This window comes from Brassica rapa, chromosome A04, assembly GCF_000309985.2.
Source record: "Brassica rapa cultivar Chiifu-401-42 chromosome A04, CAAS_Brap_v3.01, whole genome shotgun sequence".
Classification (NCBI taxonomy): Eukaryota; Viridiplantae; Streptophyta; class Magnoliopsida; order Brassicales; family Brassicaceae; genus Brassica; species Brassica rapa.
In genome coordinates this window covers 20,164,447-20,179,466 of record NC_024798.2, presented here as the reverse complement: position 1 = coordinate 20,179,466, position 15,020 = coordinate 20,164,447, and the positions used below count along the sequence as shown (strand labels likewise).

Here is a 15,020-nt window from a genome sequence, read left to right as displayed (position 1 = left end):
AAATAAAAATATTATTCTACCATAAATTTGATGTGAAATGAATATAATGAATCTTTTTTTTTTTGAATATAATGAATCTAATTATGTTCCATTTATGTTATTCCATTAATTTGTATTCTACAATAAAAAAAAAACAGCTTAAAAGTTGTTTATATTGACTCTGATTTCTTTTGTAAAAAACTGCACTTATTGATTGTACGGCTAACGTTGATAGCATTACACTATCTAAATTTGAAATCATTATTATACTTTAGTATTTTACTAATTGTGATTAGTTTAGTTTTTTTTTTTTTGGAACGCCTAATTGTGATTAGTTTATAATACTATTTTAGTCTCAAACCGATTACTAACAAAACTCATGTTGTTTAGATTATTGATAAAAGGTCTATTAATGAAGCTGAGTTGAAAGACAGGAGAAGAATGTCAGTGTGTTTGGTGGATACAGTAATAAAAAGATATTTTTGTGGAGGATGAAGGACACCAACGCTTCATCAATCATCACATGCTTGGGGTCCCGTCATCATCTCCTCATCATTACATCCTCTAAATTTGATGGCATCACTGATGTCGTCTATTGTCCTAACTTTTTTTTTTTACTTCTTTTGTTTGTTTTGAATAGTCCTCGAGTCATATTACTATATAAATTGCAGAAATTGCCAACAAAGTAATTCGTTTACGATGGGCATATACCAACAAAAAGTGTAAACAATGACTAAAAATGTACGGAATAAAAGCAATGCCGTGGTATTACCATTGCCACTCCCATGAACGATACATACAAGAAGAGCGTAATGTTACTTTATTTTATTTTTTTCTATAACCTATCCGTACTTTTATCTGCTAATTAATGTTGAAATGGTATATGATCTCCAGTTTGATTGAATATTAAACGAGTGGTCACAATGATCCATCATCCAGCCCGGAAGAAATCAATGCTGGTCATCGAATAGTAGTGAATTCTTGTTCCAATAACAAATTTACGTGATCAACGGAATATGATCATCCCATTCTTCTAGTTGTGATAAAGATGTCAATCACCCAACTAGAATCCACCGTATTTTAATTGAAATTAAATATTATATATATATTTATTGCAGAATAAAGTCAGCTATTTTTTGGATAATTGAATTTCCACTTCTTTAATTGAATAAAGCCTGCTTTAATACTACTTTAGTTACACTTTGTCAAGAAAAACAAAATGCTTTAATTCCATGCTTGTCTCGATTTTTTCTTTCTACTATTTTGTGGTCCGTATAGTTATTTTTTACATAATTGGATAATCATGGAGTAAATTTTGGATTAGCTAATATAAAACGAAAATAGAATAACCTATACAAACACATTTGTTAAAGTAACGTGAGTGAAGGAAGCACCGTGATAAAGAAGTTCGAATATTATAAAATTCAAGATAGGAAGCACCGTGATAAAGAAGTTCGAATATTATAAAATTCAAGATGACATTTTTTGTTTCAAAGAAAAGTAGAAAACTAAATGATATTTTAAAATAGATACATATTTATCTTATACTTGTAATATAAACCTTAAGACTAACCAGTATTAATGAATACTAACATAAAAGTCTGCATAAAATAAAAATAATCAAGCATGGTTACATGTATATCTTTTGATATGTAAACACCTATGGTTGGTTATTTAATTAGCATCTGTAATTGGAAAGTATAGTATATTCAGAAAAGTAGGAAGCAAAAAAAGGTTAAGGTCTCCTATATCTATGTAATTTTTGTAGCTTTAGTGCTTTGCCCAAGGTTATTCGACCACTCTACGTAGATTATTGATATCTCAAAGGGTGCAAAAGAAAGACCGAAGCTGATAGCGATCGATTCGTATTTTTCTCTAAGTCGTTTGGTATTGTCCCACTGAGCAACAAACATTTAATTATGAGTCAGCCGTTGGAAATTGACCCTGATTCTTCTTCTTATTAACTCTTTACTTTTCTTCTTTATTCATTGTTTTGGCTTATTTGCATGATATCACCGCGTAAGGTCCAGACGAATATCATAAATTCTAATAAAAATGTACATATATATAAAAAAAAGAAACATTTTTTGTCAACCTATAACAAACATTGAAATTTCAAGATTACTAATAAAAAAAACTATCCACCAAAAGAACATTTATTGTGATAGAAGGAAATAATTCGAAAATGAGAAAAAAAAAGAAAGAAAGAAATAATTCGAAAGCTAGGTTCGCACAATGGATTGCAAACATGTAGAAATCACAACCCTAGGACTTTGAGACATCAGTGTAGTGTAGAAATTACATGACTAGTTGTAAAAAAAACCGAAGAATTATTATTACCGCCACAATATCGTTAATAGCTTCATCCTTTTTACAAGAATTTCAAAAAGTTAGAAAATAATGCAAAAAATATATTTTACCAATCGAAACAATTGTATTAACTGACTAAAATGAGCTACAACTCTGATATTTTTGACATTTGACAGCATATATATATCACACTTTTATAATTAGTTTGCTACACACATTTAATCATTCCATTTACAGTAAGATTTTCTCACCAGACTGCATTTTATAAAATGCCCGCCTGGTTAATAATAATCTCACTTTGTTCACTCCTTTGGCCGCAAGATTGATATTCACTGATTATGTACCGCGTGTCTTGTTCATTAGTCACACGGTCTCTTGGAGCGTAAAGAAAGAGCTAAAACCAAACCAATGTTGGGTCATTTTCTTTCACTCTCCACTCAACGCGCTTTCATCGCTTCCCTCTCTATCTCTCTCTCTCTAAACGCTGTCCTTATTTAAATATCATTCGGCCCCAGTCTCATTTCTTACCTCTCTCTCTCTCTCTCTCTCTCTATCTATTATTGTACTTTCTCCTTCTAGAAGAAACTCTCTGCACTCTGCATACTATCTTCTCTTTGTGTTTTAGTAATGGTGACTTCGGAGGGGCTAGCAAGCGTCGAACCTTGGTTGTTATATCGACAAGGTTTCAACGTTGATTCTTGGTTGCTTCACGATACCTTCTCTCACGACAATGATCTGCTCGCCAAAGCTCTCCATAACACCGTCTCAGCACCACCACCACATACTCTCCCTCCCTCCCTTTTCTTCGATTCCTATAACCCTTCCTCAACTCACACCCTTTCCTCTAATGTCTCTGGTGGATCCAGTCAAGAAGTTGTTGGCGGAGGAGCTAAAAGAAAGCATAACTGCTTCCTCACCGAAGGTAAAGCCACGAAGCGCCGCCGCTCTCGCCCTTCCAAGAAACCTCAGACCACGTTCATAACCGCGGACCCGTCAAACTTCCGCCAGATGGTTCAGCAAGTGACCGGCGCCAAGTGCATCAACAACGATACTTCTTCCTCGGTGCTTTTCACTCCCATCGTCAAGCCGGAGCCGCATAGGCTCGTTAACATACTTACTGGCGCGGTTCCAACGCTAGACACATCAGCATTTCTAACTAACCATCACCATGAGAATCTCCTTGCCGGAAACACCTTTTCCGGTAGCGACGCCGTGGGGTTACCGCCGGAGAAAGCTAATGCAAAGAGTGGTGGTTCAGCCGTGGAGTTTGATCCTTACCCAACGTTTCCGACGCTCGAGTCGTGGAAAGTTATGTGATTCCTTCTAAGTTGCCTTGTAATTTTTTTAACTACTATGCATCTCATTATGAATGATCTTTGTTCATATATGTTGGTACTTAATCTATTTGACTTTAAAACTATTTAGCGGGTAATTAACTCATAATACTTTATCAGAGTTCGAGCCAGTGTAATTCAAATTTGAATGGGGTAAAAACAAAATTTTAAATGAACTGGAGTCTAGAGCTCAATACATGTTCAACGTAAGAAAAAAGTATTTAGACACCAATGTTCCGAGTCTTCTTCTCACGGTTGAAAAAAATAAAACTATATAATGAACTATCAGATATATTTAGTGGAGTAGGGAATATATCTTATCAACATATCAAACACGTTACCCACCACTACAATAATGTCCCCATTACTGATACAAAAGCCAAAAGTTTTATTTGTTTTATTACAACATCCCATCTTTGCTTGCCGTTGTTATACACTCAAATGCAATTGCGTGCAAGTATTAACTCTCATAAATCGATTAATAAAAAGTGCCTTTTTAGCTATTATACTTTTAATTTACACAAATTAAAAAATATATAAATGTATAAGTCTTGGTAGTACCTCTGGATCCTTTCTTTCACCCTTCATCCTTATGTACCTTTGTTTTCTCAAGTGAATCCATCGCGTCTTCAAATGATTTCTGAAAAAGAACATATGCAAACTCTTTGTCACTCACTCGAGGTTTACTAATAAAGATACAGTTTCCTCTAATTCTCACACTTTGAATATTTTTCACATTAGCATGTATGGCTCCATATGTAGCAAAGAGCAAATGCTCCGCCTTCGTCATTCTAAAGCTATCTAGTGTGCATATGCAAGATAGCTAGTTTGTGGATAATATCAGAGGCCCTAGCTCAGAAACTACCTATGGGGGCTTAATTGCTACAATTATCGACTGTTTCAGCCTAAATGCACACCTATGGTGACAAGACTAGATGTGCACGGATGAGACATTATCATCACCCTCGCAAGAACTACATTCTGAATATCTGATGATGCATTTGAGAACTCATAACACTCAGATACATCCAACAACAATAAAAAAACAGAATCATCAAAACAGGTCCATATGGTACTCACCCCGGAGTTGCGCATTTTCCATAATGTTTCTCCGCTTGTATCAATCGCGGTAAAGGCAAAACACATACCACTGGAAAGATAACAGGAACTCAAATAAGATCAAACCAAGAACCAGTCACATAATTACACTATGAGAACCAAAACCTTTGGCTAAAATAATACGAATATGACCATCAAATCTATACAGATTCAAATTCATCACATATACATAGACGCACTAAAAACTAACAAAATTAAAAAAAGGGGACATAACTCTAACACCATCTAAGCTCATAATCACGCTTCCCTTGAAATTTTTATGAGACTTGAAACAATTACATATTGAAGACTCAATGATCAATGCATATATTCTTTTACTCAATTTAGAGGCTGAATAATCTATACACATTAAACGCTTTTAAAATTTCTAAGGGCCTAGACGAATCCCAAGCTTAACTATGCCCATGACCGCCTTTGATTATGATCATTTAGCAAAATACTATGAACATTCAAAGCTAAGCAGTGATCTCACAAGGAGTTCGTATCAATTACAACAAATACAATTACCAACGTAATAAAAAACATGAAGCCAAAGGTCGTTGTCACATACCCAGCTAACGCGAGGTTAAGTAGAAACGCGCGTGTAGTCAAGTAACGAAACGTCGACTCAAACGCGCTGCTGAAACTCGACCCTTGACCACGACTGTTCCTCGCAGAGTAACCGTAACCGTAACGGTTTCCGTACGGGTTGCTATAAGTACCGCTTGTACGGCGAAAGCAATCGGAATCGCTTACAGCGTTATAAGACGCGCGTTTGCGATCGTCGTTCAATACCTCGTACGCTTCGGACACAAGCTTAAACCTCACGGTTGCGTTTAACCGAACGTGGTCGGGAGACTGTGCGTGCTTGTCGGGATGGTACTTCACGGCTAATCTCCGGAACGCTTCTTTGACCTCTTGCTTCGTCGCGTTTCTGGTAACGCCTAGGACTTGGTAATGATCCACCATGACGAAAAAAAATTCAACCGACCGAACCTAAATTAGAATCGAAAACATCTGAGATTGATATGAGCGATGATTGCTTTGTGTGTGTGTGTGAGATTCTGGTGGGCTCGTGAGGGGAGCATCGAGAAAAGGAGATTGGAATAGTGAAGGATCTCTTTGTTTTTCTAGAGAGAGAAGAGGAGAGAGAGAGAGATGCTTCGTGGCGCTTCAATGGCCGCTTCCTTCAGACAGAACACCCTTTTTTGATTGGAAAAAAATGTTAATATTCTAACGGGCCTAGGCCCATTGGATAAATAAGTCTTGAAGGAGCATGTATTTATGAAAAGCCCGTCTTGTTGTCTTGTACTGCAAGCAAGTGTGAAGTACACATGGTTAAGAAGCATTTAGTTTCTATTTTAATGTGGTTTCAATATTGACCAGGATCAATTATAAACCATAGTAGCTTTCAGCTCATGTTTTTTTTTTTGTTTCCACAAACAAACACCATCACGTTTCTGTATGAATCTCGTTGATTATCTCTTTATATACTACATAGTATTTCAGCTTATTTTTAAAAAATAATTTACAAAATTTTCGTTAGTCGAAATTTCATATTTTTTTCCGACTGAAGATTTTTTTTGTCGGAAATCTGTCGGAATAACCTATTTTTGACGAAATAGTTGGTAGGAAACAAGCTGTTTTCTTGTAGTGCATGGTTAATTAGAAGCATTTAGTTTCTACTTTTGGGTGGATGCTCTCACTTTCAATATTGACCAGGATCAAGTAGAAACCATAGAAAATTTCACCTCATGGGTTGTTGTTTTTTTTTTTATTTCCACAAACAAACACCATCACGTTTCTGTATGAATCATTGCTTATCTCTTTATATACTACATATAGTATTTCGGCTTATATCATCAATGTGGGACTGAAAAAAAACCGTTGAAACAGAAAATGGCGCGCGTGGGAGAGAGACAATCAGAGAACGATTACAAATGGATGTTCCAGACACTCGGTGAGATTTGCTATGTTAAGGATGTAACAGAGAATGGATGTTGGTATTGACTATTGAGGAAAAAGCTGTACAAGGAAGAGAGAGAGAGAGAACCCATTTTTGAAACAAACCTTATTTAGAAACAAGAGAGAGAGAGAGAGAGAGTAGCAAGGCGAAGACGAAGACGAGGAAAGAAGGTAGACCACCGGCGGCAGCGATTTGAAATCTCCGGTTTCGTTCGCTGGCCGCGAAAACAACGACACGCGCAAGGAGAAAATGGTGATTATGTCGTTGAGGTCTGAGGCTTGAGTAAAAAAAGAAGAAGAAGATTGCAATGGCGGGGAAGAAAAGAGGTCATGTCCACAATGCTCCTTCCAACGACGAGACTATGTTTCCTTCTCAGGATTCTAAACCCAAGAGGATCTACCAACTCTGGCCCGGCAACAATGTATGTTATTTTTTTTCTTGCAAGCCACGGATGATGCTCTGTATTGGAAGCGGAGTTTGGTGAATTAGGGTTCAATTTTCCCTCATTAAATATAATGCTTTGAACTGATTTGATGCTAACCTCTGATTTGTTAACAGGACCGGTGATGAGATTGTGGAAGCCATAAACATTTAATAAGTTTTTTAATAAGTTTTTGCAAACAATTTACGAATATATATGTGTTTCTATTATTTTTTTTAAAAAAAATAGAGACTAATGCCAATGTTTTACTGGTCTATTGAAGGTGTTATGTGTAGTTGAATTTTGTAAACATGAGGTTTAAGACATTTCGATAGGGTTTACTCTTTAGCTCTTTAGCATAGTCAAGATTTCTATCTTAGCTATTACTTCACAAGCATGTCATAAACTGCTCAGTGTCTAAATTAGAGCTTGTTTTATGTTCTTGTTTCATGTTTAGAGATTTTGTTGCGGAGGGAGACTAGTCTTTGGTCCAGATGCATCTTCACTTCTTCTCACCACATCTATGATTGGAGCTCCTGCTCTCACTTTCTCCATCCGAATGGCTTTCATGATCACAAAGAGCTTTCCTTTGTTCCACTCTCTTATACTAATGGGTTCCCTTTTGCTCACTGTCTTGGTAAATAAAACTTTGCTTGTCTCTTTCCTTGTGTTCCACGTTTTACCCTTTCTTCACTACTTCCTAATCTTTTCTTCACAGGACTTCACATTCCTCTTCTTAACTTCATCAAGAGACCCCGGGATCATCCCAAGGAACAAAGAAGCACCTGAATCAGAACCTCTTGACATTCTCAGTAACACAAAGTTTCCTAGAACCAAGGATGTACTGGTGAATGGCTACACAGTCAAAGTCAAATTCTGTGAGACTTGTTTGCTTTACCGTCCTCCACGCGCCTCTCACTGCTCAATTTGCAACAACTGTGTTCAAAGATTTGATCATCACTGTCCATGGGTGGGACAATGCATCGCTCTAGTAAGTCTTTCCATGTTGAAACAAAAAGGTGTGTGAGAGTATGAATCTGTGATCTAACTAACATGTTTTTATCTATATAAACGGCAGAGAAACTATCCATACTTCATTTGTTTTATATCAACTTCAACGCTACTATGCTTGTACGTCTTTGTCTTCTCGTGGGTTAGCATGCTCGAGGTACACGGCAAGATGTTGTTAGTGGTCATCATGGATGATATAATATTTATTGTTCTCATCATATACTGCTTCATCGTTGTCTGGTTTGTTGGTGGGCTCACTGTTTTTCACCTCTATCTTATCTGCACCAATCAGGCAAGACCAGACACTTATCTCTTTAGTAATAACATAATTAACCAGTGTTTTAAATTTTTTTATCTCATTATTTTGGTGTTATGTACTGATTCTTTTTGGTTTTGGTTATATGTTTTGTAGACAACTTATGAGAAATTTCGGTACCGATATGACAAGAAAGAGAACCCTTACGGAAAGGGTCTGTTCAAGAACCTGTTTGAGGTGTTTTTTTCAAGGATTCCACCTCCTATGATTAATTTTAGAGACTGGGCTCAAGAGGAACCTGATGTGGAGGTTGGATCCATTGCATCTGAGCTAGACAGAGCCTTTGGACCAAGGGGAGATAGATATGATACGGAAATGGAAATAGGCGATTTGCGTCTCAAGACACTGGAGTATGATAACAAGAACAACAACATTGAAGAAACTGCCAAGAAGAAAAGGGACAGTGTTGATGTGAGATCGAGATAGGACAAAATGCTTGATAACTTGTTGTAAAATACTCTTAATTCTAAAGCCATACACTTTTGTCTTCAACGAGTATACTTTCAGGTTCAGAGAAAAATGTAGGAAAAGAATCAAATATATAGTCTAATGTAGTCACTGCATGGTCGTTTCTTGCTTTACACGGTTCTTCAATACAGTTTCTTGATTATCCTTCACTCACCAAATATACTATATCATAAAATTATCTATTCTGTTTACGAAATCTATCAGTTTAGTTTACGAAACCATTCAGTTTTGTTGGATAAAACAATACTTACTCTATGTTCCATGATTTTATGAAGCATTAATTGGGATCCATATTGTATATAACAATATATGTCTTGGTAGCATCCATCAACCATCTCCAGGTATTGTAACCTTTGTGATTTGCCTTGACGTTTCTTAGAGGATAGTAACTTAAGTAATGGTAGTGAAATATTCGTATGGATCAATGATCTGTAAAAGTGTGAGTTGACAGAGAGGCATTGATAAGGGATATGAGGAGGAGAAGAGACAAACGTGACGTAGAAGAGACTCAAAACGATAAAGATAGCACATAGAGAAGTTTCTCGAGAGAGGCCAAAACAAAAACCGAAGACTTCACGCCAACACAATGCAGTCAACGTGTTTCTTCATGTGGACAGTCACGGAGTCACCTCACCTACTCACTCCCACACGCTCTACCTCTTGCGCTTGTTCTACACCCACGGTTTTCTTCTGCTCTTGTTGTCATTTTCTTTTGTTTAAACATTAGGTATTTTCTTTTCTTTTATACGAGTATAAAATATGTATTGTCTTAAACTGAATCAACCGTCTTTATTTTACTTTGTGTGCATAAGCTGAAATATAATAAAAGAACATTCAGTTGTAATGAATACAATCAAATATACTATATGAACATCTACCTTTCCAAAAGTTGGCAAAAAAAAAAAACATCTGAACAATCAAAATTTTCACTACACATAACGCTTATTCATTTGGTGCATGGTGTTATGTTTCATAGCTATAAACCCGAAGTCAACACTATAAGTATTCGCTACCAAACTAATCTTATACTTTTGAGAAGAACTTCAACCCGATGCATATGCTCTGCTATACTCACCTGACATAAGAGTATGAGACCTCCTTTGTCGTCTCAAAAACTAATCCCAATTAACTTAGGATATGTTGTCTAATTAATGTTGTTTAAGTAGAGATAATGATTAGAAAATCAAATAACAAAAATAGTTCCAACAAATTGATATAGCAATTACGTTAACAACTTTCCATAGATATTATGTATATGATCATTGAATCACCTACAAAAAAAACGAAATCTGCTATTTGTTTTCTACATCAAATAACCTATTAAGTCAACCACTATTATTTATCAATCAAACATAAATAATTCTAACAATTTTTTTTTAAGAAAACCCTCTAGCACACTGCAAACATCATACAAGTTATTAGGTAGGTAGATCCACCCGGGTTCGAGTCTTGGCCACAACGGATCTAACATCCCTTCCGTTGGAACGCTGAACCCCTTTCGGGGATAGTTGGGAATGTGGCTGCCCAAATACCAAAATTATCAAAAAAAAGAAAGTTATTAGGTAGCAATGTTTTTTCTTGCAACTTAGGTGGAAATATTTTGTTATATTTATATTTGGAAGGTGATATATGTAACCTGCATACTAATTATGTAAATTAGTTTTCATATATTATGCATTTGCATTGAATCACACTATTAAAACCAGTAAATGACAAAATTAATTACCCAGTAATCTAGATTTTGCTTTCCCTTCATCACTAGGTAAGCTAGCGAGTGCGCGAATCCAGAGCGTGAGCCACGCGCCAAAGACCAAGGCAGCTTCCTCTTCTTCTTCCCCAATTCGGAAACCCTAACCCTAGAACTCACGAAAATGGCCGAATCAATCACAGATGAGCCTCCACCTTCCGAATTCGATCCTCTGTTCGACCAATTACACAATTCCAGCTCCGATCAAACTCCAATCGGCGAACTAATGTCCGATCTAGGGTTCCCAATCGACGCCGACTTCGAGCTCACTTTCGACGGCATGGAAGATCTCTACTTACCAGCCGAAGACGAGACCTTCCTCCTCCCCGATAACGGATCTAACCAAGAGCAGTTCGGAGATTTCACGCCGGAGTCCGAAGGCTCTGCAATTTTCGGCGATACCGATAAGAATATTCATCGCAACAGTGAATCTCCCAAGGATTCCGACGATGAGCGTACCTTGGATCAACCGACTCCACTATCGTCTCAGGGTTCAGATAATCGTGGCTCCGATGTCTCGGAAGCTGTGGATCAGAAGGTTAAGGTGGAAGAAGCTTCTGCTACAAAGAGGAAGAAAGAGGATGATACGAGTGACGAATCGAGGAGCAGCAAGTACATGAGATCGGGAGAAGAGAGCGCCGTCGTCACCGGCGAGGAAGAAGAAGAAGAGGACGAGAAGAAAAAGAGAGCGAGGCTGATGAGAAACCGCGAAAGCGCGCAGCTTTCGAGGCAGAGGAAGAAGCATTACGTGGAGGAGCTTGAAGAGAAGGTTAAGAGTATGCATTCTGCTATAACGGATTTGAACGGGAAGATATCTTATTTCATGGCTGAGAACGCCGCTCTAAGGCAGCAGTTGGGTCCGCCGCCGCCTCCTATGGGAATGTATCCTCCAATATGGATGCATTGTCCTCCTTATATGGTGAAGCAACAAGGAGGAGGACAAGTGCCTATGATTCCCATCCCTAGGTTGAAGCCACAGAATCCAGTTAAGGCCAAGAGTAAGAAGAGTGAATCTAAGACCAAGAAGGTTGCTAGTATTACCTTTCTTGGTCTTTTGTTTTGTCTGTTTTTGTTTGGTGCGTTGGCTCCGGTTGTGAATGTTAATTACGGAGGGATTAGTGGTGGTGCCTTTTATGGGAGCTATAGGTCTAATTATGTTACTGACCAGGTTTATAATCAGCATAGGAATAGAGTTTTGGATACGTCTCGTAGTAACGAGAGAGATTCTGTACCTCCTGGAAATGGTAGCGAGCCTTTGGTTGCATCGCTTTTTGTTCCGAGGAATGATAAGCTTGTGAAGATTGATGGGAATTTGATTATTAATTCTATATTGGCGAGTGAGAGAGCCTTGGCTTCTGAATCAAATGAGAGGAAAGCTGACGGGGTGGTTCCTAAAGAACATTCCCTTGCTCTGCCTCTACCTGACGTGGGAATGATCGAGGATATGGCTAAGCATCTCGTTAGAACCAAGGCTGAAAAACAGAAAGCCTTATCATCGGGTTTTGCTGATACTCTGAAAGACCAAATCAAAACAAAAGCAGCCAGTGGTGAAATGCAGCAATGGTTTCGTGAAGGTGTTGCAGGTAATGATGGGTTTCTGATGTTACTTTATGTTCCCTTGACTTGATTATGTAGGAAGACGTTGTAGGTATACTAGTGCTTATCATATCTTTGTTCTTGACACTCGAACAACTATGACATCGAACTTACCTTCAGTTCATCGCTGGTTTAGAGTAGTTGCATAGCATAATCTGGATAGATGCTAAACAGTAAGCACTAATGAGTAACATATGAATACTTACTCATAGAAGCTAGAGGCATAGTAGCTTTTGGGGTTTTTAAGAGTAAAATAACATGTTTTCGGTTTTTTTTAATCCATTGTAGGGCCTATGTTTAGCTCGGGGATGTGCACCGAAGTATTTCAGTTTGATGTCTCCTCAACCTCTGGAGCCATTATTCCTGCATCTGCAGCAACCAACGTCTCTTCTGAACACAATAAGAACGCCACAGACACACAGAGGCGAAAGAACAGAAGAACACTTCGCGGTCTCGCCATTCCACTCCCAGGATCAGAGCACCAAAGAAACAGCTCTAGCAAAGAAATCAAGCCGGTTTCATCAATGGTTGTGTCAGTCCTTGTTGATCCCAGAGAAGGTGGTGATGGAGATATCGATGGGATGATTGGGGGACCAAAATCACTCTCCCGAGTTTTTGTTGTCGTGCTTCAGGACAGTGCAAAGTATGTAACATACTCTTGCGTCCTACCTCGACCAGGAGCTCCTCATCTTATGACCACTTAAAACATGTCTCAGCAGTCTTCAATCCTTTCAGTTTTGTATGTAAAGAATAAACAGCTGCCTGCTCTTTGGAATCAAGTAACATCCTTAGCTATTATTACCGTTGTTCGGTTTTTGTTTTAAGATGTAGAATCCGAATGCTGCAACTTTTTATATATCTTTGATAAAGTTATATAGAGCCTTAAAAAAATTATACTACACCAAACTTCTCAAATACATTGCAAAAGTGATCATAAGATCTTCTACATTGCAAAATAGTAGTGATCAGTTAGCTGGTTCCATGGTTTGAGCTATGGGAGCGTCAGTAACAGCCATCTTCATGTCAGGAGGATTTGAGCCGCTGCTACGTTCTCGGATCTCTCTGTATTCTTGGCAAATGGCACACAAGTGACAGAAGAAATGTGTTACAAAGTCCCCACAAGGAGCCTCCTACACCAAAGAATATCACATAAACTTGCCAGTTAGAAACAATAATATGTTAACCCATTTGAGCCACTTTCTTTACCTGTAAGTTATACTTGGTTCTTAATGATCTGCGGTATCCACAAGCATAACATGACACAAAACATCCAGGTAGACCAAGCAACACACCATTGGTTGCAAAGCAGCAAATGGTGTTGACCAACGCCCATGAAATGCAATGTGTTAAGCAGGGTCCTGCAAATTTTCCAGACCCCAACAACTCTGCGTTTTTGCCGAAGATATAACACGGACAGAACAAACCTATAAAACCTATGCATCCACAAACAAACCGCAGTAAGTTCCAATGATCTTCTCAAAACCACCTCACTGCAGATAACATAACATACTTGTGTCTAAGACAAGTAGCAAAACATAAACAAGTTTCTTCCCTAAGCTATTCAAGAAATGCACATAGTACCAATAGCCTCTGAACACACACACACACACACGCGCGCGCCCGACATATTTAGTTTATTACCAAACTTGGTTCCTGTAGTAAAATCAAGGTAATAGTAGCGTACAGCTCTGTATGTCGTCGAAGCAAGCGCATATGCCAGACGACCATTGTTTCGGACCATCTCTTGTCTCTCCAGAAACAGCAACTTCAAGACTTGTTGGTGTGGTGGTTGCTTGTTCTTCTGTAGCATCAGCTTCCTCAGACTCTCTTAACGGAATGTAACGCGGCGGCACGTAGTCTCCCTTCTCTTTCATCCTATCTTTCAAGAAAAGAGCTTAGAACAAGAAGAAAGCAAAGAGGATCGGAGAAGAGAAAGGCGAATCAGTGAAGACGAAAGAAGACACTCAGCTAACCTTTAGGAGAATCAGATACAGGTGAGAAGAAGTCTTTGCCTGAGCTCGTCAAGCCGGAGCGATTAGCTTAGATTAGGCATCAACTCAGATTCGCAGCATCTTCACAGACTCCGCTTCTGATCAAAAACAGAGTATCATCTCTCAGAGATTCCAATCCAGATTTCTCAAGCAGAGTCATGCAAATTTGGTTCAGGCAAAGACTTCTTCATTTATTTTTGTCAGCAAGTCGAAGAAAGCTGTCTTAATATTTTTTTATTGTGCTTAATTGACTATTCCTATTTTTGGATTATTAATTAAAATGAGAAAAATTCAGGATAGCTTTATTTTAGTTTTTATTATAGAAACAAATTTCAATGAAAAAAATGACCAAAAAAAAGTTTTATTAAAATGTTAAAATACCCTAAATTTAACTAATCTAAACTTAAGTTTAGAATTAAATCGTGGGGTTTATGGGATATGATTTCAAATTCAAAAAAATAAAAGATTAAAATAAAAATTTTCAAAATAAAAAAGAAAGACTATTTTAGTCATTTTCTTTTTTAAAGACTATTTTTGTAACAAAAATTTAAAATGATTATTTGAAAAAATTACCCTTAGAATTAATAATGCGAAAATATTTCACCATATGGACACAGTAATAATAGCAAAAATGAGAGGTATATTTTTTGTTTTACCTATTTTTAAAAGTTTAATTTTTATATTTAATTTTTTAGTTATATTTGTTTTTTTCTTTGTATAATATTTATCGTGAATGATTAATAAAAGATTTTAATAATTGTATTAAAATAGTTGTAATACTTA

The 15,020-nt window shown here is 37.3% G+C and overlaps 5 protein-coding genes and 2 long non-coding RNA genes across 10 annotated transcripts; 3 read left to right on the top strand and 4 right to left on the bottom strand.

Moving 5' to 3' along the window:
* Positions 1 to 196: 196 nt before the first annotated feature.
* Positions 197 to 3,729, top strand: LOC103865857 (calmodulin-binding protein 25). Its single transcript, XM_033289963.1, has one exon. The coding sequence runs from the start codon at positions 2,917 to 2,919 to the stop codon at positions 3,604 to 3,606; it is 690 nt and encodes a 229-aa protein (XP_033145854.1). The 5' UTR covers positions 197 to 2,916; the 3' UTR covers positions 3,607 to 3,729.
* Positions 3,730 to 3,971: 242 nt separating this feature from the next.
* LOC103865856 (chaperone protein dnaJ 72) lies at positions 3,972 to 6,038 on the bottom strand. 2 transcript variants are annotated; one of them, XM_033289964.1, is made up of 4 exons: positions 5,808 to 6,038; positions 5,293 to 5,738; positions 4,704 to 4,773; positions 3,972 to 4,263 (listed from the first exon to the last, which is right to left on the bottom strand). In XM_033289964.1, the coding sequence occupies exons 2-4, from the start codon at positions 5,688 to 5,690 to the stop codon at positions 4,201 to 4,203; spliced, it is 531 nt and encodes a 176-aa protein (XP_033145855.1). In that variant the 5' UTR covers positions 5,691 to 5,738; positions 5,808 to 6,038; the 3' UTR covers positions 3,972 to 4,200. The 2 variants fall into 2 exon arrangements, with proteins under 2 accessions (XP_033145855.1, XP_009141959.1); XM_009143711.3 differs by having other exon boundaries at positions 5,293 to 5,922.
* Positions 6,039 to 6,299: 261 nt separating this feature from the next.
* On the top strand, positions 6,300 to 9,033 carry LOC103865855 (probable protein S-acyltransferase 2). The gene is made up of 5 exons (XM_009143710.3): positions 6,300 to 7,108; positions 7,566 to 7,745; positions 7,827 to 8,099; positions 8,187 to 8,411; positions 8,532 to 9,033. The coding sequence occupies exons 1-5, from the start codon at positions 6,995 to 6,997 to the stop codon at positions 8,859 to 8,861; spliced, it is 1,122 nt and encodes a 373-aa protein (XP_009141958.1). The 5' UTR covers positions 6,300 to 6,994; the 3' UTR covers positions 8,862 to 9,033.
* LOC117133537 lies at positions 8,316 to 10,452 on the bottom strand. The gene is made up of 3 exons (XR_004457409.1): positions 9,155 to 10,452; positions 8,674 to 8,817; positions 8,316 to 8,398 (listed from the first exon to the last, which is right to left on the bottom strand). It is a non-coding gene; the product is annotated as an uncharacterized LOC117133537 (long non-coding RNA).
* Positions 10,453 to 10,643: 191 nt separating this feature from the next.
* Positions 10,644 to 13,165, top strand: LOC103865853 (bZIP transcription factor 17). The gene is made up of 2 exons (XM_009143704.3): positions 10,644 to 12,233; positions 12,535 to 13,165. Exons 1-2 carry the CDS (start codon positions 10,775 to 10,777, stop codon positions 12,948 to 12,950), a joined length of 1,875 nt encoding a protein of 624 aa, XP_009141952.1. The 5' UTR covers positions 10,644 to 10,774; the 3' UTR covers positions 12,951 to 13,165.
* On the bottom strand, positions 11,731 to 12,584 carry LOC117133536. Its single transcript, XR_004457408.1, has 2 exons — positions 12,361 to 12,584; positions 11,731 to 12,319 (listed from the first exon to the last, which is right to left on the bottom strand). It is a non-coding gene; the product is annotated as an uncharacterized LOC117133536 (long non-coding RNA).
* LOC103865854 (protein PLANT CADMIUM RESISTANCE 10) lies at positions 13,080 to 14,969 on the bottom strand. Of its 3 annotated transcripts, none has more exons than XM_009143706.3 (4): positions 14,220 to 14,969; positions 13,931 to 14,125; positions 13,453 to 13,679; positions 13,080 to 13,376 (listed from the first exon to the last, which is right to left on the bottom strand). In XM_009143706.3, exons 2-4 carry the CDS (start codon positions 14,118 to 14,120, stop codon positions 13,212 to 13,214), a joined length of 582 nt encoding a protein of 193 aa, XP_009141954.1. In that variant the 5' UTR covers positions 14,121 to 14,125; positions 14,220 to 14,969; the 3' UTR covers positions 13,080 to 13,211. The 3 variants fall into 3 exon arrangements, with proteins under 3 accessions (XP_009141954.1, XP_009141953.1, XP_009141955.1); XM_009143705.3 differs by having other exon boundaries at positions 13,931 to 14,121; XM_009143707.3 differs by lacking the exon at positions 14,220 to 14,969 and having other exon boundaries at positions 13,453 to 13,718; positions 13,893 to 14,125.
* Between the last annotated feature and the right edge of the window lie 51 nt (positions 14,970 to 15,020).

Coding starts and splice junctions, on each gene's coding strand:
- LOC103865857 (XM_033289963.1), top strand. CDS start 2,917: ATGGTGACTTCGGAGGGGCTAGCAAGCGTCGAACCTTGGTTGTTATAT.
- LOC103865856 (XM_033289964.1), bottom strand. CDS start 5,690: ATGGTGGATCATTACCAAGTCCTAGGCGTTACCAGAAACGCGACGAAG. Junction 4,774..5,292: donor CTTAACCTCGCGTTAGCTGG/GTATGTGACAAC, acceptor TTATCTTTCCAG/TGGTATGTGTTTTGCCTTTA. Junction 4,264..4,703: donor GGAAAATGCGCAACTCCGGG/GTGAGTACCATA, acceptor GTTCTTTTTCAG/AAATCATTTGAAGACGCGAT.
- LOC103865855 (XM_009143710.3), top strand. CDS start 6,995: ATGGCGGGGAAGAAAAGAGGTCATGTCCACAATGCTCCTTCCAACGAC. Junction 7,109..7,565: donor AACTCTGGCCCGGCAACAAT/GTATGTTATTTT, acceptor TTTCATGTTTAG/AGATTTTGTTGCGGAGGGAG. Junction 8,412..8,531: donor ATCTTATCTGCACCAATCAG/GCAAGACCAGAC, acceptor TATGTTTTGTAG/ACAACTTATGAGAAATTTCG.
- LOC103865853 (XM_009143704.3), top strand. CDS start 10,775: ATGGCCGAATCAATCACAGATGAGCCTCCACCTTCCGAATTCGATCCT. Junction 12,234..12,534: donor GTTTCGTGAAGGTGTTGCAG/GTAATGATGGGT, acceptor AATCCATTGTAG/GGCCTATGTTTAGCTCGGGG.
- LOC103865854 (XM_009143706.3), bottom strand. CDS start 14,120: ATGAAAGAGAAGGGAGACTACGTGCCGCCGCGTTACATTCCGTTAAGA. Junction 13,680..13,930: donor CTTCGACGACATACAGAGCT/GTACGCTACTAT, acceptor GTGGATGCATAG/GTTTTATAGGTTTGTTCTGT. Junction 13,377..13,452: donor GAACCAAGTATAACTTACAG/GTAAAGAAAGTG, acceptor TCTTTGGTGTAG/GAGGCTCCTTGTGGGGACTT.